Source organism: Mytilus edulis, chromosome 13 (assembly GCF_963676685.1).
Source record: "Mytilus edulis chromosome 13, xbMytEdul2.2, whole genome shotgun sequence".
NCBI lineage: Eukaryota > Metazoa > Mollusca > Bivalvia > Mytilida > Mytilidae > Mytilus > Mytilus edulis.
Window position 1 is genome coordinate 56,986,717 of NC_092356.1, and position 26,611 is coordinate 57,013,327.

A 26,611-nucleotide genomic window follows, 5' to 3' on the forward strand; every position below is an offset into this window, starting at 1 on the left:
GACTAAAAAACTCAGAAGCCATAAACATTTCAGGATGAGTAAATTAAAATTTAAAATAGTAGGATTTTTATTCATTAGAGGGCCGTTGACTAATCACGCGTAATTGTACATTTTAATTAAGCTTGAAAATCATAAAATTCTCATGTAAAATAAACGGAAAAGTTTATTATCAGTTATTATTAATGATATTTCTGAACTGTTAAGCTTTTTAAAAACACATAAATAAATTCTAACGTGGTTTCCATATTAAAAAAATTTAATTAAACTGCTCATGTATTATTTATTTTGTATTTATTTTGTGGTTTAAAGTTTCTTTAGATTAGTTAGATGCTGAAAAAAATATAATATACAGATATAAACAACAATGAACAATACCAAATTTTCACATTATTTTTTCAAAATGGTCACAAAGCTTCAAATTTGCAATTTCTTTAATTAAAAATGCACAAAAAAAAATAAAACTACCCATAACACTTCGGTTTTGTACAGCAGGAGATTACATAATTTAGTCAAATATCAACTGATAACCCCATCAAAGTATCATACTTTACATAAATTTCAAGAAAATCAACCAAAAACTGACCAAAAAAGACTCATTTTTGCGGAGTTATCTCCCCTTCCAATGTTAATTTCCATAGAAAATTAAAAATGCTGATTTTGAGTTTTCCTCAAGTTAGATTTTAGGGGACTTTTTTCTGTGTATATAAAGGGCATAATACAATAGATTAGAACTCAAACATTTTTTGTTGCAATTAGTTTGAGGTTAAATCTTAGTTTGACTGGACTATTGGCACACTAGTCACTACACGTGCATCACATTATTTTCTGCAAACACTCTACTTCTGACTCGTGTAATTTTTATAAAAGTATATTTCCAGATTTCCTAGTTCTATTGATATAAACATATCAAACAAAACTAAAAATAATCTTAACTTCTTTCTGAATACAATTAATATTCTTTGGTCATTCTGTTAAATATGGACCGAATTTTTAGATTGATTCAGCTGTAGTCTTTATTCATTGAACAGAAACAGGTGTCGTTTTTCAAGTAGCGATTCGCAAAAAGCCACAGAATTTTCAGTGTTTATTTACATTGGCAGGTAGCACTAGTAGCACGATTTCAGTCTGAAACGGTCATTTTGGTCTGATCACATCTTGATTGACTGGATTTACCGCTAGAAAAAATCGTCAAGATATTTCAGATAGTTAAGTCGCCGTTCAGATCGATAGCCTCATCAGGTAAATCAGTTCGTTAAGGCGTGTCAAGACGGAAAAGACTGAATCGTCTAGCGGGTTGTTTAGACCCGTTAAGACCGTGTCAGACCAAAACAGACCATGGATACAAAAGAACGTTCAAAATTTTCAGACCCTGTTTTTGATCCGTTCAGTATACCGGTTTGATACCACGAGTTGCGCCCCTTCTACTCGATAATGCATTTTAGATTAATACATGTATATATGTATTTTATTATTAGAATTTGAAGTATATTTTGATTAATTAAAAAAAAAAAAGATTAAATCTTGTGTTAATTCTTTATTTCTTTTCTTGTTTTGTTAAAAAACTAATAAATTATTCTTCTATATATATATGTTGTTTATTTTTTAATAAATGTTAGTTTATATAAATATATATTGATAGTTAAATACAAGGACGTACGTTAATTGTATACACACCAGAATGTATGCCATAAATTTAACCTTGAAATGTTGTGAACACCGGTAAAAATTTTTTTTTTGTATTTGAAGATTAGTAACGGAAAATCCTAAACGTAACCTAAAAAAGTTAAGGAGATGTGGTATGATTGCCAATGAGACAATCCACAGAAATGCAGCGGAGGCAAATTAACACAGTCATGCATATTTTTGTTTTATGCATGACAGTTTCTTTAATTCGTTTTCTGTTGATATATGTCCTAGTTTACCGTTGAAGCTGTTGCTTTTTTGGTATGTTTATTTTTTTTTCGTGCGAGTTACTCTATTAAAGTTGGAAAAAAATATTCCCGACATTCGGAAATTCGAAAAAAAGACTTCCCGGATCCCGAAACCTGATCATATACTGCATTCAGTCTCTGTCGGGACGGTGTTAAAATATCACCGTATAAAAATTTTCATTCAAACAATATATCCTTATAATATTTATTTTCTTATCCATATAATATGTATATAGTACTTTGTATATATATATATATGGCGTTGATTTGAAATAAAATCTGTTTTAGTTAAAACGGTCGAGTTCAATGGCACGTGCTAGTAATCAACCGGGTCAACAGGTAACAAAATCAATGATCCATAACGTAAGAAAGTACATGCCTATTATATTTTACAATTACTCTCATCATCATTCTTGATAAAAAGGTCTAAACTTTAATAAAGAATGAATGAACACGTATTAGTGATGTCTGACCTTCAGTTTTTAATATAAATTAATGCTTATGTTTTTTTTTATATTGAGCAAAGTAACGAATGTGAATCTATTAAACGTTAAAGGTTCTTACAATATCATATACCAAAAGACCATGCAAAATATTTGAGCGCCGCATGTAAAACCATTAAAAAAACATGCACTGTTAGGAAGTTTGTTTAGTATAGTTTAGAGAGTATTCCTTTAAATTGTGTCAGTTATATAAAGTAGTGTGTATTTGTATTCTATTTATTCATCTAAATGTATCATTATAATATACATTTTGTATTTCACAACTATATATACTATAAGTTGTAGTGTGATTGATTGTTGTTTAAAGTCCAGTGGCAAATACTTCATGCATGTTCAGGACCAGCTGTAAGTTTATGACATGTATGGAACTCACCGGTGTAGTTTTCACGTGTTATAATAGATAAAAGAATAATTAATTTTTAAGATATCGAAACATGAAGGAGGCAAGGCGCATGGATTACCCGCACTTATCAGTTCTTCTCTCTTTTTTGTCTTAAAAAAAAAAAAAAAACGATTTTTATTTATATGTTTATATAATTTACGATAACTGTGGTGTATACGTGCTGTCAGACGAAAGATACATATGTGCCCTCTAAATATCTTTTTTTACTATGGATTGTTTGCTTTCGTATTGACGTTTAACACACAACTTTAATTACTGACTGGATGTATGTAGAAATTCAAACGTACTGGAGAATGAAGGATGCAAATCCAAGCTTTGAATTAAAATGGTCATTAAATTTGCCACACAAATAAAAGAACAAGTGTAAGTGTTGGAATGACATATACAATATATCAACATGTGCATTGTCGGAGAATTTAATTTTGATTTTACTTTGGTAACTCGACAAAATTGAAGCCCAATCTTTTCTCCTTCTTGTTACGAGTACAAATACATTTTATTTGCTTTATAGACATCGAATAGAATTCAGAGCATAACATTACGGAATATGATCATCAAAATATACAATTTAATACCAATAACATGTTACAAATACATTGGTTTTATATATATATATATATAAAAGTAATTTTTGATCATCAGTGCAAGCAGTAGCGTTTGTTTGATTTTAAAACACGAATCGATCTATACTATTTAAAATTACAATACGCAAGCTGAAACCGTACCAAGTGATTATTATTTTTGCACACGACATCTAGGCTGTCGTCCCACCTCTAACCGTAGACGGTTCTCTTGGTGGGGATATTGTGCATTCAACCGTGGATATGATAAAATATATCTGTAATAAACAAAATTGTAATGTTTTGATTGTGTAATGTCTTAATTTTTAAGGTTACGCGGTATCGGTATTAAGCGGGACAATTGGTATGAACACATTTCGATATACGTGTAAATTATATTAAAAGAAGCTTTCAAACGCAGTTATTTTCGAGGATATTTAAAGATACAAATAAAAAAATCCTTTTTATGTTTTTGAATTAGGCTTTTAATTTCCATTCCTAATTATATATCATTGAAGAAAAAATTTATTTTATACATTTAAAGTACATGTAATTCTTTATGCTAGCTAGCCCATGAATAAAATTGCATAAATCACAAAAACACATTCGGGAATAGCAAGAAAGTTTACCAAAAAAGTAGTGGGAACTTTACTGTTTTTTTTATCATATATATTTCTGATAGGTTTTCCCGACCTATTCACCTATTTTCATATTTGAAAAGGGACCTCTTTCAGCGGCAAGAGCCTGGAACATGTACACATGACAGTTGTAAGTAACAGCTATATAAATATACAAGAGAAGATGTGGTATGATTGCGAATGAGACAACTGTCCACAAGAGACCAAAATTACACAGACATTAACAACTATATGTCACCGTACAGCCGTCAACAATGAGCAAAGCACATACCGCATAGTAAGCTATAAAATGCATTTCAAAGATACTATAATTAGAATAAAAGGTTAACGTACTTACAAAATATGTCATCTTAAAGAATGTGATTTCACAAATAAATTATTTTCAAATTCGCAGTCCAAGTCAACCTAAAATCGGTTACACACATTTTTAATGTTATAAATCCATTCCAACAATATCATTTTAAACACACGCTAGCTTGCCTTTTCATTAATTTGAATAATACAAATTCAGCTAAATTTTGTTAATTCCCATCAACAGAGAAATCTCACACTCATCCCAGACGTTAATAATACTCATGCACTTCAATTTTGATAAACAATTTATTGATACGGATGACAACGCTTTAACATACGGTTACATTAGGGTTAAAAAAAAATGTGAACTTGTTTTTAATTGAATTCAAAGATAGATTAAACGGTAGCTTTAGGCAGCAACCATTTGATTTTCTGGGGGTGGAAAGGGGGGCTATGTTTTTTTTTGGAAAAAAAAGTTAGTTTCGAGTTTTGGAAAAAAAATAATTTGTTTTTGACTCTGAGAAAAAAAATGTTTGTTTTACCCTCAGCTGACACTATATGTAATGCTAATATTGAAAGAAAAAAAATTTGTCGCCAAAAAAATGTTTGGAAAAAAAATCCCCCCCCCCCCCCCCAAGAAAATCAAATGGTTGCTGCCTTAATAGTGAAATGAACTATTTTTTTGAAGACTCGCCTAAATGTATGTTGCATAGATGTATTAGATCATGCTGTAAATTATATTTATAAAACCATTTATTTGTAAATGTGTGTATAATATTTCCCTTTTAAATAGTAATTGTTATGAATGATAATATTTTACATGTATGCTGTCTAATTTTTTAAATAGTTATTTGGTTAATATGGTGTCTCGTAAGTCATTTTTGGACAGGATATTTTTGTTTTATAGTGTATGTATATTCTGCACGAATAATTTTTATCGCTATCATTATAAAAAACTAGACCATGTGAACCGTATGAGATCGCACACAAGACAGCTGATTGGATAAATGGGATGAATTGTTACGCCTACATAAAACTGATATCCAATCGAATGCCAGCAGACACCTGTCAGTAAAAACAAATTGTAAGCGTGGATGGTTAGAGATTTATTTGTGTATTCGATATTTGAAAAATAAGTTAGATAGTCACTATTCGTTTTCCCTTTTTTCAGCCGGATTTCAATAACTGTTTTTACACTTTCTTAATTAACAGAAAGGTATTTAAATAGAAGCGCACCACATGTAACAGAGATTTACAAGCATTTAATATAGCGACTTGTGTTTTCCGGAACGTCCTATTTTCAATTATTCACAGACTTTTGCAATAATATTAAACCTTTATTTTTTACCTTCAAAAACTGCTCAAACTTTTATTCTCAGACTAGACAGCATGAAAGACATAAACACTTTTATAAGTCAGTGTACACACGGTGTTTTCCAAACTTGGTAATTTCTTCGCCCAGGGATATGAATTTGACATTAAAAGTCCCTCAAAGCTTTACAATACCCGGTCGTGTCATTTCCGTATATTGTAGATGGAACGAGTGATATACATACACCAGACATACATGTTCCCTTACAGGTAAATTTTACCTTTTTGGAGGACTCCTAAGTGGGGATGCGTTGCATGTGTGCTAATCTAAAAAAAATCCAATCTTTTATTTTTCTAAACTGCGTTACATGCAAATGCGAAATAATTAGTGTTGTTTGTTCAGTCCAATTTATTTATAAATATTAATTTATTCTTTTGAATAAAAAAAACTACGCATGTAAACTTCAATGAATACAATAGTATTTAATACTAGTAGCCTAAATGTAAAACAATGCAGCAAGATTTGAGGTTGAAGCGGCTCGATCAAAACGTGAATAGATGAGAAATTGTCATCATTCTTCTAATTAATTACAAAGTATTTTGTGAGAACAAATACTTATATTTTAGTGATGGTGATTCATTGTTGTTTGCCTCAGTCACCTCCAGTGGCAAATATTTCATTCGTGTTCATAACGAGAACACAAGTTTTAAATATAATAGGAAGCACTTCAAATAGTCGTTCGACAATAAGATTAAAAGTAAACTTGAAATACGGTAACCACTGAATAATGAGAGAAGATTTAATAAGGATAGAAATTTAGCCTTGCAACAGCTCGCTACAGTGGGACCACTAACATCATTGAGGAAGAGTTTTCAATTTGCAGAGAGCGATGGTCCTCTCAATCTACTCTGATGTCGGCCATCTCTATTCATACGTGTAGATACCAACATCACATAACGGTATCTAATTTAGATAAGATCATGACTTTAAAATCGCATTAGTAACGGTGATAATTCTGTTAAACTGTATTGTTTATTATGCTCGAGTTTTTGGTATGACCATGGAAGTATTATATTGACGTCAATATAATACTTCCATGGTATGACTATGCGACCTCTAGATCTCTCCTGGTTGGTCTCGTGAGAATAAGTTCACCTCAACAGCGAGAGGACTTTAGTCCGAATCCCAAACGGGTCTAACAAAGAGTTTTTTTCTTTCTTTCGAACTGTTAGCTTGTGAACTTACACGTTAACAAGAGGCTGTCACAACGACAGCAAACCGGATTTATTAACATTTATTTGTGTCCTGGCAATATCACAAGAACCATTACTGATGAATGGTGAAAGTGAAAATCGTCAATATCAAATTTGACTTCTATTTTGTCATCAGTATCAACATATTAAAATTTGAAAAGCTTAGATTGAATGGTTCATGAGTAAATGCAACAACCTGAATGGAAACGCCATTTTACGATCTTTCAAGAACCATAACTCCTGAACGGTAAAAGTCAAAATCGTCATTATTGAACTTGACCTCTATTTTGTCATCAGTAACAACATATTAAAATTTCAAAAGCTTTGGTTGAATGGTTCATGAGAAAATGCACGGACACGACGGGAAAAACCATTTTTCAATCTTTCAAGAACCATAACTCCTGAACGGTAAAAGTCAAAATCGTCATTATTGAACTTGACCTCCATTTTGTCATCAGCAACAGCATATTAAAATTTCGGAAGCTTTGGTAGAACAGTTCATGCATAAATGCACGGACACGACTGGAAACTCCATTTTTCAATCTTTCAAGAACCATAACTCCTGAACGGTAAAAGTCAAATTCGTCATTATTGAACTTGACCTCCATTCTTTCATTAGTAACAACATATTAAAATTTGGGAAGCTTTGGTAGAAAAGTTCATGCGTAAATGCACGGACAACTCCATTTTTCAATCTTTCAAGAACCATAACTCCTGAACGGTAAAAGTCAAAATCGCCATTATTGAACTTGACCTTTATTTAGTTGTCAGTAACAACATATTAAAATTTTAAAAGCTTTGGTTGAACGGTTCATGAGTTAATGCACGGACAACATTTGATTGCCGCCCGCCCGCCCGCCCGACTGCCCGACCGCCGTACATCCCCAAATCAATAACCGACATTTTTGTCACAAAAATCCGGTTAAAAATCCATCTCAGTGTGTCGGTCTAGTACAAAGCAGGCTTAATTTTCATATTATATTTCCATATTATAGTTTTGGCCTGAATCTACTGATTTATATCACACCTGCTATAATTTTCAACGATCGAAATAAAAAAAAATGGTACGTGAAATATTTCTACGGAACACTTGCATTTTTGTCTAAAAAAAATCACTGCTCCCGTATTATTTAGTCATGTTGCGGTTTAGGCTTTTTATTCTGTATAGGGTTTCTTTCTATAACAAAAATCTGTGTGTTGACTCTTAATGTTTTGATTGATATGTGTCGTTGGGTTGATGTCGTATTAATGTATACCTTTAAAATTGTTTTCAAAACCAAATGATTGATTGGGTATAGAAATATTCACATCTCCCGTTCGACAGTATATCTTTGCTAAAATTGGGTGCGGACGTTTGGTTGTTCGGTTGTAAAAATAAGCAGCCGCATTTGGTCGAAAAAAAAATAGTCTATGCATGGTGTAGTGAGAGTTTCGCGCTATCTATACGTTTAAAAAAAATTGAATAAATCGTTGAAGGGATATACGAACTTTGATTGAAATTCTAAAAAACGAAAAAGGTCACCTGAATCTCCAAGTAAGCCAGTCGCATGGTTGTCAACTTGAATTTAACACTTTAGAAGAAACGAAACGGCCAAAATAAGTTTAGTCTTATTATAAATTGTTGCCAACTTTTTCGTCCGTTTTTGCTTTTATGACAACTTTACCAGATATATATATTATAAAGATTTGACAGTAATTGTTTCACCAAAACGAGCTCAACTACATGTCGTTGTTTTACGCTTCAACATAAATGCATATGTATGTATACAATGGAGACTGTTTTCTGTTCTACTGCCCTGGTCCTAGATTGGCTGTACACAATCTAACCCCTGACATGGACTACTTTATTAAATGTTTACAAACAAATAAATGCAAAGAGAAAGATTCGGAAAGAAATTCTAAAATTTACGCTAAAAAATAAAATACACAAAAATGGAAACAGTTTTAGACAATTATCATTTGAGAACTATATATAATTAGCATGCATCACTAAATGAAACTGATAAATTGATTGCTCCTTAATGTCCAGTGGCAAATATATCACGCATATTCATGACGAGATGCGAAATGGATCGACCTGAAGCAAATGATTGATACATCACCAAGACAGTGAGTTCGCTGAGGTAAAACGTATGCCGTACTAGAATGCTGTATGGATTTTGCTCATTGTTAAAGGCCGTACAGTGACCTTTGAACGACTTTGACCCCCCCCCCCCCTTGCAGAGCTATAGAAAAACAGTACATTAAGGGGTGTTACACAGACTCTTTTTCGATGATACACAGACTCTTCTTAATTGTTACACGGACACTTTTTATGAATAGAATCACTCGTGCATGATCAGTGAGTTCATGGGCACTTTAATTTTCAATTAGATTTGAACTTTTTGGTTCACCGACTTATTTCCTGTCTTTTTATTGGATAAAATATTTACGTTAGCATCAATATCTATTTTCCGAAACATTTCCAGTAAAATACTATTCATATTAGTACACCAAGGGATTAGACATTTAACTTCAAGGGAGGGGGGGGGGGGGGAGGGTATGGTATAATAATCAAATTGTCATCACTGTTGGGTTTTTCGTCTGAATATTTTACATTAACTGTGTCAGATGCCTCATTACAGGCTGAACCTTTTATAGGGTGCTCATTATAAAGTTTTAGTTTTTGGTCATTGTTGAAGGGTGTGCAGTGACCTATTATATAGTGACTAACAAGTAAATCACTTGGTCTACATGGTTTAAATGGTTGATAGTCGTCTCACCATATCTCCTTAGGCCAAAATAAAAATTGTTTGTTTCCCCTCCCCACACCCAGGTAAAAAATAAGCCCCCTGGGATGGGAAACAGACATTCTTTTAAATGTGGACTTATTCATGATCTTTTTATTGAAATTCTGAAATAAGAAGATTTTACTAGTCTATAAGTATCACATAAACTTTACATTATCAATAATCCATTAAAATGAAGTCCAGTCAAAATAACCATGCCCGACAGATATAGGACAGATAATTTCATGAATTTCATGAATTTTTGAATTTCACAGTTCTTCCATACCCCAAATTTATGGTTAAACGTTTATAGTAACCATAGAAACAGAGAAAAAGACTAAACATAAAAACCATGAAAATGGTGTCATTGTCAGATGAAATAAGCCATTCAAAAATGTCAAACATGTACAACTTACATTTATTCCATAATTATGCCAAAAGTAGTGATCCTATACATGTACAATGTAGCTTATAGCTTATGAGAAACATTGATGACCTTCGGCTATTGTCTGCTCTGAAGTTGGGTTGTTGTCTTTTTTGACACATTCCCCATTTCCAGTGTCAATTTTATTAGGAAGTATAAACTGAGAAACAAACCTAACCATGTTAACATTGTATCAAACTGAAATAACCTTAATCACTTAAATTATCCATGAAGGTCAAGGTCAGGTCAACCCAACCTGATAGACAAGTAGATCTTTCAAGATACTCATATACAATAAAATGTATCCAATTACATATATAAAATATACAGTATAAAAGAGCATTTCATTGATTAAGTAACAGTATATTTTACATGCAGTCATTGAACCATGAAAATGGGGTCAGGTGCAATGTACATATAATGGCAAACTGAAACATCATAACATATTAATTACCTACTAGCATCTGAATACAAGACAAGAAACATCCAGCTCTTTTAGCTTTTAAAATGTAAAGCTCTATAAAATAGCTTACATCATCACCCCAAGACTGTAATACAAATTTCTTGTATACAACCAACTTTCATGACTTTTGTGTAAGGCGAGACAAAATAAAATGATACTTTGAAGTACATGTATTGTTTAATATGTTTGACTACTATTATAAAATGCCAGTTTCAGAATGAACAGTAATTTAGAAGATTATTAAAATACATGTAGATACATTCAGACTATTATAACTATACAGCAAGCTGTCATTCGACTCTAACCAACAACCATGCCAGGGCTGTAAACTAAAGCTTGTCTAGGTTGGTAAAAACTTCCATCATCATGCATATATATGACACTAACCAATAGTGATGGACCGTGACAGACCCTCATGGAAAGTAAAGGAGGTTTAACACTCCCTGGTGGTACATGTAGCCAACAATAGCAATGGCAGCATAGAAACTCTTATTATATCCAAATTCTTATTTCAAATGAATAATTATCCAAGGTGAATCAGATGATGTATGATCATGATGCTGCAGTTTAGTATTGACAATGATTGATATTCACTGAAACTAGAAATTTCCATTATTCCAATTTTCTATTCTTAATGATATAACTATCCAAGATAATCATGGAATTAAGATATGATGCACTACTAATATTCCTAGAAAACTTTAAATTCTCTTTATTTCAAATTGTTAATATTACTTATTTCAAATATATATATATATATATCAAAGGTATGCTCTGTCACCAAGTAATGTAGTACATTGTATTTCCTACATTTTTTCTATGAATTGTAAGTTTGCTATTTGTTCAATTCACAATTCTCTTTTTGTCCAATCAGATCATGATTCATCCCATCAACTGTACATCATGACATAATGATGTTAGCTCTATCAACGTTATTTCCAAACCAATAAGTAACACAAAATTATGAATGAATCCACCATTTCACAATTTATAGCTACAGGTACAAATGAGGTACCATATGAGAGTAACTTAGTGACACTATATATTTCCTATATATACATTGATATACATGATATATGCCGCTTCATAATCTGGCTGGGAATCATGCTCAAACCAATGTGATATCTTATCTACAAAAAAAAACATACATTAAGAATAAAGTATTTATTATATATAAACTTGTATAATTTATCTACAAGAAAAACTAGCAATCATAATTTGCTTGACAACAAAGTTTAATGATGTAAAGAAATGAATTTATGACTTATACAATTTAATTGATAAGTCCCTTATGAGAAGAAGAATAAAACCCTTTTTTGAGGTTCTATTTCTAAAACAAAATGTTCTCTCTTTCTACATCAATGTTTTCTTAGGTGTATACTTCATTGAAGGGTTACTGTCTAATAGAGGCTATAGCATTGTATAGCACTATACTTGTTGTGATCAATTTATAATACTTTTTTTATTTTAAAATAGAATTTGTTGAATATTACTACCAACGTGACATGGTGACAAAGCAAATAGTATTTATAAGATTCTTCTTCTTCTTTATAATCCATCAACATACTGATGATAACGTGTCCGGCACTTATTTACAGTAACTATGCCGCGCATGCGTGGGATCTAATTTTTTTTAGTCATGACAGTCATGACAGTGAATAATAATTAATATACAAAAGATAAAAATAAAAATTTCAACATAATTTCTTTTTCTTGTTATAACATATATTTAAGTTCTACAAAATTTAGAGCATAACAAATCATTTATAACAAAATAATGAATCATACCCGGTAAAATCTTAAATTTCTTATCACAAAAGATGAAAAGTGTTAAAAATTGTTGTTAAGGACGCAATGTCGTCTCATCATTTGGAATCAGGCATGTCAGGGCACAATATCAATATACTCTTTTTTTTGCCCCGGACAATTTTGAGGTTATTGCATATATATAAACCCAAGCCTTGAACATGTTGAAGGTATTCATAACACATATGTGACAAATTATAATTATTGTACATCACCCACCAGTGGCTATATAAATAGGTATATCATCGTCGTAACTAGTCTGAGATTACTCTGACGTCCAAACGGCTGTTTTGCCAGACAAGCTTGTCTCGGACTACATCGTAACATGTGAAGATTGGTTGGTTATTGGTTAATAAAAAAAAAGTGACAAATATTTCATGCAAATTTAGGACGTGACAGTTATCAATACATTAACATACAATATATAGGATTACTCGATCAGGGGTTTAGGTCTTGTAACTGTTGTATAGGCCATCCCGCACAACCATACCATTGTGAATACCCCACATGTCAATGCATGCGAGGCAATAAACAGGGGTGGATCCCGCCATTTTTAAAAGGAGGTTTAAACCATACTAGTTTATATGTAACTTTTTAAATCATGCATTGATCTTCCAAAAAACATGAAAAAGGGGGGGGGGGTCCAATCACAGGAACAATTTTTTAACAAGCCCAAATTCTTACTTTGCCTTTGAACAGGCTACTATCCAAGAGTGTGGAGTATTGGAACGTCGATTCATACCTGTATGCACAAATTCAACAAATGTGAACATTTTTCCTTCAAATTCTTGGGTGATGATCCATGATCAATGATTATTCTGATAGACATGTATTAAAATATTCATTTCTACTCACCAATTGCAATTTCCAGCTCAGCTTATATTGTACTATAGTTTCCTTCTACCATGTCAACGATTTTATGTAAAATAAGTTAGCTATTAGAAGCGCTGACACTGCCGACACACATGCGACATGAATGCAACAAAAATAAAGAGGGTACGGTAACGGTAAATCGTTTACGGGCGAAGAATTATTTTCCGTTTTTAATTAAACTTGTCAGATTTGATTAATTATCGTCGAAAAATGTCCCTAATGGATAGTCATTCAAATTAAACCAGCTTTATTATGCTGTATGCATGTAATATATATGTAACCTGGTCTTTAAATGTACTTTAAGTACAGTGTCTGACGTATTTATAAACATTTTCTTGATTATTTATCCTATTTCAAATATAAATTTGAATGAATTTATAAGCCTTTTTCTGCTATAATATTCAAACTTTATTTTTTAACGAAGGCTTCTGGTATGTAGTTTTTTTTACAAAAGGCTCTCGAATTATAGACACATTAAAAAATAAAGATGGAAAGTCAAACGCATGAGTCTGGCAAAAATAAAGTTAACGGACAATGTCATGACAATAAACAGAAAACGATAAAAGACAGAGTTATATCTATATATATTTTTTCCCTGCCTCAAATTTACTCAAATGCAATTTATATAGGTAACATAAAAGATAAATGATAATGCATTCATTTACAATATTTAAAAATAGTTACATCTTAAATTTAATTTAACATATTAAGATCACGTTTTCAAGTGTTCACGGCCGACATCCGTTATTATTAAATAAGGGTGTAAAAATGAATGACAAATTCTTCACCACGTACGGCAGTCTGTAATTGCATATAAAACGTATTGCAATCACTTGTAAACCATTAAATACAAAGGTTCAAGTGCTTATATTCAATAATCAAATATTATTTCGGCAATCTGTTGATTTTTTTTAGTCAATTCGCGGCGATTTGTGCAGCAGAATGACTTTGAGCTACTTTTATTATTTATATAATTATAAAACAGTGTTAAATAATTAAATAGGAAGAAGTTAGAATTAAAATTGAAAATTTGTTTTATTTAAATAACATGATTAAGGGGACGTGGTAGACTTTCAGTTAAAAAAAATCGTCTTCTTTCACAGTTTTATTTTATTCTTGAAAGGGGAGCAACCCCTGATAAATAATGGGAAAGTTTCACTCGTTTTGTGTCCAAATTATTAAAATCTGAACACGACTGGACACGGTCTGACAACATCTTGACGTCAGTTTGTATCCATGGTCTGTTTTGGTCTGACACGGTCTTAACGGATCTAAACAGCTCGCTAGAAGATACAGTCTTAAATATCTTGACATGCCTTAACGGGACTAATTTACCTAATGAGACTATCGATCCGAATGGAGACTGAACGATCTGACAAATCTTGACGTTTTCCTCTAGCGGTAAATCCAGTCAATTAAGATACGATCAGACCAAAATGACCGTTTCAGACTGAAATCGTGCTACTAGTGTAGATAAGACCTTCTATAACAGATCACGTGATAGGACCAGCTTCTGTAAACTGAACAGGCAACTGCTGCATCGCAGATACCCCAAAAAGGAGTTATCCTGTACTTGACAAACTCAGTCAGAACCTTTTATTTTTCTAAAGAAATCTGTGGGATGTGAATGTGTTAATTTTTCGTTGGGGTTCCTGTCAATGTAAAACCTAGTTTTTCTGGCAAAAATAAACAAATCTTGTTAGCTAAAATTAGGAATGAGCAAATAATTACTGCTGATTAAAATATCCATTTATTTCAAAACAAATGTATAAGTTTGTAAGGCAAATCATGGTTAAACAAACAAATATAAATAAGATCACACACCCTTCCATTTCAAAGGTCAGTGCTCTATCAAATTATACAGTCTTACACACAAAATATAAATGAATGTGCTCTATATTATTAGACATTGACTTACATACACATATATAATAAAACTTACTTTTCCTGATGACTTAATTCCCCTTACTAAACAGAGAACAACAACAATCCACGACAACAGTAGACAGAGTGCTAACTTCCATTGTGGATTTCCTGTGTCAGGATAGAAATCGTCAGCCTTGTTTATTACGGTTTTACTGAAAAAGAAATTGTTCTTAGATCTGCTAACCCTTTTAGAGCACCTGAGATTACCCCTCGCTTTTGGTGGGGTTCGTGTTTATTCTTTAGTTTTCTATGTTGTGTCATGTGTACTATTGTTTGTCTGTTTGTCTTTTATATTTTTAGCCATGGTGTTGTCAGTTTATTTTCGATTTATGAGTTTGACTGTCCTTCTGGTATCTTTTGTCCCTCTATTTCAAACTAATTCTATCAAAACCTTTTTTCATTGGGGAGGGGGGGGGGGCTGTTTTATTAATAGCTAAACTGTCGTAGTTGTACAAAATACAAAAGACAACTTTTACTTTTAAACAATTTAAAAAAGTTCTTTATATTACAAAAATTTCATGACCCTAGACATATCAATATTTTAACCTGTGTAAGAAAAACTTTCTTTTTTTTTTAAAAGCAGATTTGAACTGGTAGAGCTTAGTTACTGTTACTGTTAAATTTATAAACTTGAACTTCCATTATGACCTTGAATACTATGACCTACTCAAAATACAGCTGTGCTACAGGTACTGGGACATCTCCTTGGTATGTGACATTAGTACAGTTAAATCCCTGGTCAGACAATATAGAATCTGTCATGTTCAAAAAACATCTACACGCTTTGTTATCGGTTAATAATTGTGTAATGTTCATAGAGCAATAGTCTAATTTCTGTGTCGACTGCTCAACACATCCTAATGGTAACCATTCCTGCAACACAAAAATCGTTGGGTTAATTACAGCTACCCCGGTATTTATTTTTGAAAGAATGGTTATATATTAAGACAATTGTGATAATGATGGTTGATTAGTTTTTAACATCCAGTGGTAAATATTACTAAATATCCTCAGGTAAATAGACAAATTTCAAATACCAGCTTGTTTCTAATATTTCCACACTTGCCCTTGGCAGAACACTAAAACTATGAACAATAGTTTTAAACCCTGTGTAAGTTTATCATTTATAACTTGTTTTATGGCAGAGCCTCTTATAGCTGACTATACAGTATTTTTCTCATTTTTCAAGACTGTAGCTATAGGATGACCTATAATTGATTATATATGTCCACATTATGTTCATTTATATGGTGGATATTTGTCTCATTGGCAATCATACTTAAAAAAATAAAAGTGCACGTCCAAAGCTTTTACTGTGAAGACTTTATTAAATAAAGTTTAATTATTACCTGAAAATTTGCATTAATCAGACCATCAAAACATATTGATTGTTTTAGTTTTATCATTTCGGGACCTTTTCCAGATAACTATGCAGTATAGGAACCCTTGTTGAAAGATCGCTATTAATTTCTGTTTCATTTGGTATTGTGGAGAGTTTTTATTTTACCTTGTGAGAAATAAATTGATAATAAGGCCAAAATATAAAATATATGTTTCCCCTCCCCCTAAACTAGGTAAAAAAAATCAAAATTATTTTTATTCCAGAAAATAATTTGTTTCCAATTTTGAAAAGGACTTGAAAGCAAAAGGATTGATAATCTAAATACATACTCAAATTGAACACAAACAACTGATAAGTGGCCTCAACTGGACAAGTCAAACAATTCATGTGACCATGCTATGACTTCCAGTTAAAAAAATTAGCCTGCCTTCCTGATCTGTTTACAAAGGGTAGACCTGGGGAGAGGAAACAAACATTCTTTTGAATATGGCCTAATACATCTTATTTTTATATAAAATAATGAGTCAAATTTTGAATAATGGTTCCATAGAGTTTATATTGTCCATCTTGAATTGTTCCAAACCCTTAGACCATACTTACATCTTCACAAACAGTCCATGGTAGAGTTTTCTGCATTGAGGAGAAAAAGTAGATCAGTGTATAGGCCATGATCACGTTATAGTAGATTGCGACTACTAAGGATATTAGAGCCATAGATATACCAATACCTGCAATGTTAATACATTTGTATGTTATCTATATTTAATGTGAAATAAATTATTTTATAACATGAAGATATTGCAATTATTTTATAAGATGGAAGAAATTGAAATTATTTTATTACATGAAGAAATTGAAAATATTTTGAATTATGTAATAAGTCTTTGTTACGTTTGTACAAAACTAATCATTTACAAGACATTAAACCTGCATTAAATCATTTTGAATAAAATTCTACACCTATAGTTTTCTTACATTTAGAAATAAAATTTTAAATGTATTTCAGATATACTAAAATAAAATTTTACATGTACCAGCAAACGTTTCTCATCAGGTGTGGAAAACAATATAAGTGTTATATCATTAGGCAAAATTAGATCAAAAAAAAATTAAAAAAAATTCTAGGTTGTCAAATTCCACAATGAAACGGTTTTTGTAGGTGGATTAAAAGCCTATTTTTATTTCTTTCAAACATCACTTATTTTAAAAATTGTCTCTCCCATATCATCTCAAACTTCAAAGATTGAAACACTTGAATTATAAATTAAACAAATCATGATTTTTTCTTCAAACCTCGAAATATCAATTAACAAATACTACTACTTAAATACTATTACCTTTCGCACTTGGGTTCATTTTCCAAACCCCTGTTGGTCCTAAACCAGAGAACTGACCCATAACTAACTCCATGAAGTACATGGGTTTTCCTATCAGAAACTGTAGGACTAAATAAGCAATCAGGAAGGCAGCTGAAATTAAGAAAAAAAAATGTGAATAAAATTCTCAATTATTAGAATATACGTTTGTTTTCTGGTTTATGAGACTGAAGAAAAAAATGAACATTTTATTCAACTTGATACAATTCCATTGTTCATTTGCTGTAAGTTTCATGTGTGGTCATGTTCCCCAGCTAATTTGTTCCTCCTCAAGTAATTAACATATAAATCATCAAACTATAGATAATGTACATGCAAATTTCTGCTTATCACTGCCTGCCTTATTCACAGAAAGCAGTAAATTTTTCTACAGTGTAATTGGTTGAAATAAAGCTAAATAATTTCTGATACATCTTTGTCAAGACAATAATTTGACTACATTGAATTTTGAATGCATGTAAGCCATCAATCAGCCACAGTTGTAGACCCATTGTGCACTGTTTAGATATTGAAAAGATTGTCATCTGCAACAGTTAAAGCAGTTGGAAGATTTTTTCATCCACTAATTGAGTCCTTCCACCAAATATTTTATCTTATAAAACAATAAAACAATTTGCAATATAGTTTTATCTATGATATGAAATCCCAAACTAGAACTTGTCTCTATTTATATTTGTGTCACATTCTCATCAGCAATCTTTAGGTGTCATGTGACTTGTGATGGTGGTTAATTAGACATTAATATGTCAATGGCTTACAATACCATGATAAACAGTAGATGTTGATACTTTATAATGATTCCATGCATTATGAATTGTTGCCTATAGAAAAAACATAAATATTCAATAAATAAAAAATTTAGAGTATAAATCTCTATTTTTCTAGCAAGAATCTGGCAGCTAATGATGCTTTTATCATTTAGCATGTTTAGTTTCCTTACAGACTAACAGTAAATCGTTTCTTCTATAAATTTTGGCTTTGTGAACGGGTTAAAAAGAGTTGTCAGACAAATTAAATTTGTAATTTACTAATTCAGAACTTTAAGTCAGACTTTTGGTTAAAAATTAACTTGATTCTGTCTCTGTATCTATTACAAGCTAGAAATTTAATGAAAAACCTGCAGTGTGAAGGTGTTAACTATAATTTACATAAACATGTATCTAGTCTACATGTTCTTACTGTTTTCTTGTCAAATCATTTAATATTATGCAAAATATCAGACAAAAATTAATCTTTACATTATAACATATGAAATGTATGATATAATTTAAATACATGTTTGAATTCAATCAGTTTTCACATTGGTAACACATGTACTTGAAAGACCTGTCATTAAAGTTGTCTACATTTCAATTTACAAAACATTTCCAAAGATTTCTTTCAGTGAGTCATAACTATACAATGTGCAGATATACACCCAGTTATGAAGCAGTAAAGATCGATCAATTTTTAAATATTTGGGTAAAACATGATCATTGTCTTTTACAAACACCATAAAAACCAATCAACTTAATTGATTTAGTCAAACAAAACCTGTTATACCAGTTTTTGCCAGAACATTTATTCTTTAAAATATTCAACTCCTTTAATTTGTCCTTACATGTATATGAGATACATGCAGTGATAAACTATTATAATTGCATTCATTCATTTTTCCCATACATTTCAGCTGTTAAAATGATTGTAATTATTAGGTAAGAGTAGATTCTTCAAATTGACAATGACAATTTACCTTGATTGACCTTTAGTCAACTGTGGTATTAATTTCTTTGTAAAAAAGAACATTGGGGTCATGCGATATCTTAACATCTAGATCATTGATTATCAATTAGTGTTTTAAAATAAGCGCTCAGATATATTTCACTTAACTATATTTACTATGTTAATTTAAATCAGCCATCAATGTGTCAATGGTATAGTTCTTTTTATCATTTAATTAAAGTAAGCTTTAACTGCTATAAACATAAATAACAGTAATCATGGTAATACCTCCTCCATTTTCATAGGCCAGGTAAGGGAAACGCCATACGTTTCCTAATCCAACAGAAAGTCCAATACAAGATAAAATAAACTCCCATTTGGAGCCCCATTGTCCTCTATCTTCAGTATCTTTGTCAACATTTACATCAACATCTCCATTCCTTTCTTTTAAGGCTAAGCCATTATTTATATTGTAGCTATCTTTTGTGTCTAACTGCAATTAAAAAAGTAGAAAATAGGCTTTAATAAATAAATCAGATTCTTCTAGTCTTGATTAAATTGAGAAAAGTTAAACAGCTTGTTAAATAGCAAGATGCTAAAATAAATGAGCATATCATCTATGAAAAATGCTAAGTGCTTCCTCCTACACGTGCATTAAGTTAAACATTTAAAAAGTCCTAGAAAAACAAACATGTTGTATAACTGGTTAAAAACTTGACAATATCACAATGCACAAGTTGTTTTACCTGCCTTCTAATACAATAATACATGCAATAAATGTTTATGCCTACCCCAACACTTGCCATTTGTTTTGCTCATATTGACAATGACATTATGATTTCTTTAATGAGAGATTCTAATGTTCTAACCACTTGCACCAGAACTTGTTTGGAAAATTACTTCTTTTGTCGTGACAAAAATGTGTTTTGTTTTTTCAAAGAACAGACCAACTTTGTAAAACAATATCATATAGATAGAAGATGACATTTTTAACACTAAATAAATTGTCTTACTAATATCAAGGGGTTTTTTTTTTGGGGGGGGGGGATTATGGGACTGCATTGATTTTCCTATTAATTATCCAATCCTAGAGCATATCACTTCATGCAGACCTCAGATTCCCTCAGATCAGGGACTAAACTATACTTAAAGAAAGTCCATGCTCAGACGCAGACTCGATGGTGCAGACTGAATCCCTATAAAATGATATACCGAAGGCCTTTTCTGCTATAGAATATTATCATACTGTATTACATGCACTTGAATACTGTCCTCGACTTTTTAATTAAGAATATCCTTATTTGTTTTATAATATCAAGAATTTGTATAGTAAGATTACTATACAAATCCTTGATAATATGATGGTCTCCTTGAGTTGCTGTGCAAAATTTCTATCAGACTATTATTACCGGAATTTAATTTTCTAAAAATGAAAATGTAACGAGCACCAATATGTCAAAATTTCCGGAAAATGTAAAAATCTTTGTTAATACCGACTTCCTTCGTTATTAGAAATTAATATGAACACACAGGCACTTGTTTCTATCCATAGGAAGGTCGACTATCCACATAAATAGAAGGTACTTATTACCTCAACTTCTATTTATATGGATAGTCGACCTTCCTATGGATAGAAACAAGTGCCTGTGTATGAACATATATATCGCTCATGTAAAATAATATAGAAAATATATTATACAACTGTAGCCATTGATTGAGTTGGAGGAGGGTTCTATCAGCTTATAAAAACTTTAATCCGTGAATGCCACTATCTCAGGGGGAGGTCGGGATAACCCGGATTTCCCATTTACAAGTGATAGGACGTGCCGCTGGAATCGGTCACCTTTTCAAGCTTGAAAATATGTGAATAGGTCGGAAAAACTATCAGAAATATAAGAATAAGAATAAGAATAAGAATAAGAATAAGAATAAGAATATTTTATTTCCAATTAAAGGGCTCTATAAAGAGCTTTCGTGACATTACATACAAGTACATAAGATTAGACATAAATTAGAGACACATAAGAAAACAACATTGTTTAAAGTCATAAGAAACCTAAAATAAAAAAAATAATAATGCATACGTTTTTTTATAACTAATGGATAGTTTTCATTGTAAAACTTATGTACATATACTTTTTCTGAATTTAGAAGAAGTTTACTTTATTTTAATTGCTTCCTTCCAATTCCAGGAAGCAATTCCCCAGACATATTTTCCGTATGCACTGAAGTGACCTCAATGTGACCCATCTTGTAAAAATCCGGTGATCACAAAAAAATTTACATGTTAAACACGTGCTCAATTTCCATGCTTTTTTGTTGATTTTTTGTCGATTGTTGACAAACAGGTGACAATCGTTAAACTTCGGCTTCAAAACACGAACTTTAATTACCTGCCATATTTTCACAACAACACTGACCGATTGAGAAAAAAAAAAAATAACGATTATACGAAAAAAATGATAAATTCGTGCACAGAAGACTAAGTTTATGATGTTTGTATGCATTGGTTCAAGAATTGGAAGAACATTATTTTTCACCGGTCACTCGTTTCTTGTGACTTTAATACTATTAAAAATGCAATAAAAGGCCAATATATGATAAGGACAATAAAGTTCCAATAACTTCTTCGACTGACATCTTTCTTGGTGTTCCCGGATGTTTTTATCAACCAATTTCTCTTTTGGCATGCACTTTGGTTAACATTACGCGGACCATAATACAGTACTTCACATAAAACCCAAACAATATTGAAAAGATTACATGTTGACCTTCGCAATGTATGAAAAGGTATACATTTTTAAGATATAAATTATATGAAAAAAGTGGGTAATAGAACCCCAACGGCACCCCTATCAATTAAGTATTGGAGTAGCCCCCTTTTCAAGGCCGCTTCTTGACCGTAACCGGCACCCATGAGGTTTTTTAAATACACCGTCGTCGTTTTAAGGGATCGGATTACAAAAAAATGTGATAATAAATACAGAGCTAATCATGAAAAGGTTTTTTCAGCGGATTCACGATTTGATTTCGTGTGGCCTTTTTAAGACTTGACAACTCGGAGGGACCGCACAACACACATGTTCTTGAGTGTGATTGGAGAGTGTCGATGCCCTCTGTGTCCTCTGTACGGTGACTGTACCTTAGGAATCTCAGAATAACTCTTTGATGTCCATAAGATTATGACAGGCCGATCTATGATTTTAAGAAATGAAAATAAGTAAACAAATCCTGTGTCCCGGTTAAACATCAATCCTCAATATTAAGGCCTGTTGACACGAATTGTTCCAATGTGCAGGTTCTCTCTTCGGTGCGTTTTTCTCGGCGTATTTTCTTCTGTGCTTTAAATTAGTACGCAGGAAATAGCTGCGATTTTAACTGAGTACTCATGAAATTTAAACATCCCACACAGCTAAAAGAACGCCTGCTTCATCAAGGGGTTTACGGGCGGTTGAAAAACAAAGGTGTGACCATATGTAATTATCCCATTCAACCCTTACGATTCGTCCCGAACCTATTATAGTAGTTATATAATCGTTCTATCCTAGAACAATAAAGGGACTGGGACGCACTACCAATAACCATCAGATTCACCAGTGCAGGTAGTCTTGAACGTTTCAAGACTCACCTACATTAGACGATTTTTACCACTGTCTAGGATGGTAGAAGTAGTCGAAGTATAAGTAGGTTAAGTATTTTTTAAACAAGTTTTGATTAGTCGAGGAAACTGGACTGGAGTGACGAAGGAAAACATCGACCTTCGACAGGAAAACTCAGTGGCAATTATAGTCAACTGAGATTCGAGTCGAACGTACTGTGCCGTGATTCTAATCCATAACCGCAGCGATCACTTAAGATGAACTGATCTGAACTACTTTCACCACTCGGACACTGAGGCCCAAAGACGTCTGGATAATTTCATGAATGTCTCGTTATTGATTTGAAGGATTTTAATTAAATGATTTTTGTACGGCTTTGCATGGACTGGGTTTTCTTTTTTTACTCTTTCTGTCGGAGAAATTAGAAAGCCAATACAAATAACCAAAAAATCGAAATTTAGTACATGTATACTAGTAATCCCCATAAAAATAACACACCGTAACTTTTTAACGCGACTTGAATTACGAGTAGATAAATCTTCATGTTTCTTAAGACCAATAAACAAGTCATAAATGTCTATATTGTATACATTACTTTATTCGACTGTTGTATATGAAAGAAGTTTTGTTCGTGAAAAGTAATGATCTTCACTGAAGCTGTATGATGGCAAACACGTTCTCAACTTCTGGTGGGTATTCACAACCGAGAGAATTTATATGGTGTCTTTTGAGTTTATGGGCACAAACATTATATTAATTGTTTTCCTGTCTCCCTACCTACACCGTTGGCAATTTTCATGCACTTTTTATCATTAAGCAACACCGGTGAAAGTCAAGACAATTTTGGTGAGGAGTTCTGACATTTTTGCTGAAACTGTTAGAGTTCATAATATTTCACTACACAGTATATAAAAAATAAAAACCATTTAACCCAATTTTTTTCACAAGAAACAAGTTTATTTATTGTTGGCCTTATTGAAATAACAATTCGTTTTTTAAACTTATGTGAATAATTAATCATTTTTTGATGCACACGAGTTCACAGTGAGTATGCATACACGAATAGACGCCATGATCAGATGTCGATGAACTTTTGCCATCATGAAAAGTATTGGAGCAATCTTTAGGAATATAAATATGTGGCAAATTAGAAACCAAAAACCATGTTACAGAAGATTGAAACTTCTCATTTAAAAGTGTACAATTCCTGTAGTGTCATAGGTCAGAAAACCAAGTCAGAAAATCAGGTCGAAATTTTAAAACTCATAGTTTACTCAATGCGATGTGCTACATTGCATTTCTATAACATTAAACTCTCCGTACGGATAAAGTTGTAAAGATAAATTGAATCTGCCCCCGGTTTTATTTCTACGTGTTTGAACTTCATAAAACGGCCATCAAATACCGATATAACCCTTTGGTAAAAGGAAGCCTACAATCTACCTAGTCAAGGACTGTGTATAAATGGACTTACGTATATACATACAATTAAACAGTATTAAAATTGTTTTACTTGTTTAAACTAAAGAATAGAAAGCACACATACTTCAAAATTCTCTCAGACCAGGCCACTTTTCATTGAATGTTGAACAATTCAAATCCATTCGGTAAATATATACATGTATAGGGAATTTGAAGTCATTAAAAAAAGTTTTAATTGAAAACAAAATCTTGGGACTGACACATAAGAACATGTTTGAATTGAGTTGGGTCTTGACCAAGAACATTTCACTTTTAATAGGCATAATCATATATTGATCATATATGGAGGAGGCATATATGTAGTATATGGGGGATGCATATATGTCCAGTAGTATATGAAGGTTTAAAGATTCATCTAAAGAACAACGTTGTGCACAAAGTTTTTATTTTCTATTTCGGTATATTCCGTTATCTTTTTTGGGGATAGGGGGTTAGGGGTTCTTAAACAATGTTGCATGGGGAAGGGAGTTGCACAATATATCCAAATTGTATCTTTAACTACATGTAGTTTGACAGATATGTTAGTACACATTTATATCCAAATTGTATCTTTAACTACATGTAGTTTGACAGATATGTTAGTACACATTTCAGGTAGACAATTAACAGAAATTAATGATGTCCTAACACATTTGTTAATAATGGTTATATATATACTGTTATTGTTGAATAATTACACCTGTAATTTTCTGGGATGAACATAATTTGTGGTTTTATTATTTATTATACCGGAATTTAGACTGACGTGATTACTTTCCGAAATTTTGCTCTACGTTTAGTTTTAGTGTTCTAATCTATATAAGATCATATAAGAGTTGAGATCTCAAGCACCGGGGCAGTTTAAATATATAGATATAGGAAGATGTGCTATGAGTGACAATAAGACAACTCTCCATCCAAGTAACAATTTATAAAAGTAATCCATTATAGGTCAAGGAACGGCCTTCAACACGGAGCATTGTTTTACCCCGAACAGCAAGCTATAAAGGGCACTAAATTTACTAGTGTTAAACCATTCAAACGGGAAAACCAACGGTCTAAAGCTCGTTGACCTCTATGGGTGAATGTTTACTTTTTTGCGCTGTTTCGTTAGCGCATTTAAACTGACATCTCTTTTATTAAGATTTGTAGAAATGAGAATTTAAATGCAATATATATCTAAAAGTGTATTCACTGTTCAATGAACTATGCGAAGAACACATATGTCAATATTTGAAGGGTTATAATTTACTTATCTATTTCGTCAATTAAAACGGCCGAATAAAGTTATTTAATTTACTCTGTTAAATTCAACATAGTATCATAAGTGTAAATTTACATAGAAACCTGACACGCAGTTCCACATAGAAACCCGACACGAAGTGCCACATTTAGACCTGGCAATAAAATGTCTTTACGATGTTAGCATTTGACTTTGTATTCAAATAAAACAAATGTTTGTATATAATGCAATAGTACATTTCATTTGAGTTGTGTGTACCTAAATGTTCTCCAACAAGTCAGTTTTGTCAATTAACTCAACAGAATTAATATAATGAACAAAATATTTCCCTTGAAACTGTTCAATGCCTGTACTTTTACCGTCGATTTGAATATATTCATTTCAGTCCCTAAACGTTTATCAATCTTTCGTTCTAACAAAAAGGTATTTTGGATTGTTTGTTGCCAGTTTGCTTTACGTCCAGTGGCAAATATTTCATGAATTCAGATGGAGAACTGTTTGGCTATGTTTCTATCGTTCGTTATAAAGTAGAGATCAAATAAATAAATCTAATAGGTAGCCAAGTTTTTGTAAATATCGAGATGAACGGCGATAATGTTGACCGTCAATGGCAAATTAAAGTACTGGTATATCGGATATAAGGACATAAATGTTGTCTCGCAACAGGCCACCAACGAATTTAACGAACCTTCCAAATAGAAGTTGCAAAAGTTTTAATGTGCGGAGTCATACACG

General features: G+C 32.0%; 1 protein-coding gene and 1 long non-coding RNA gene across 2 annotated transcripts in view; both read right to left on the reverse strand.

Annotated features, from left to right (window-relative positions):
* Positions 1 to 26,611, reverse strand: part of LOC139501452 (sodium- and chloride-dependent neutral and basic amino acid transporter B(0+)-like) — a 43,773-nt gene that overhangs the window by 11,603 nt on the left and 5,559 nt on the right. The window contains exons 2-6 of the mRNA XM_071290529.1: positions 19,862 to 20,066; positions 17,834 to 17,965; positions 17,097 to 17,224; positions 15,822 to 16,027; positions 15,171 to 15,306 (exon numbers count right to left, since the gene is read on the reverse strand). Coding sequence (XP_071146630.1) covers positions 15,171 to 15,306; positions 15,822 to 16,027; positions 17,097 to 17,224; positions 17,834 to 17,965; positions 19,862 to 20,066 — 807 coding nt within the window. The remainder of the gene's footprint in view (positions 1 to 15,170; positions 15,307 to 15,821; positions 16,028 to 17,096; positions 17,225 to 17,833; positions 17,966 to 19,861; positions 20,067 to 26,611) is intronic.
* On the reverse strand, positions 10,708 to 13,769 carry LOC139500731 (uncharacterized). The gene is made up of 2 exons (XR_011658342.1): positions 13,211 to 13,769; positions 10,708 to 11,679 (listed from the first exon to the last, which is right to left on the reverse strand). It is a non-coding gene; the product is annotated as an uncharacterized lncRNA (long non-coding RNA).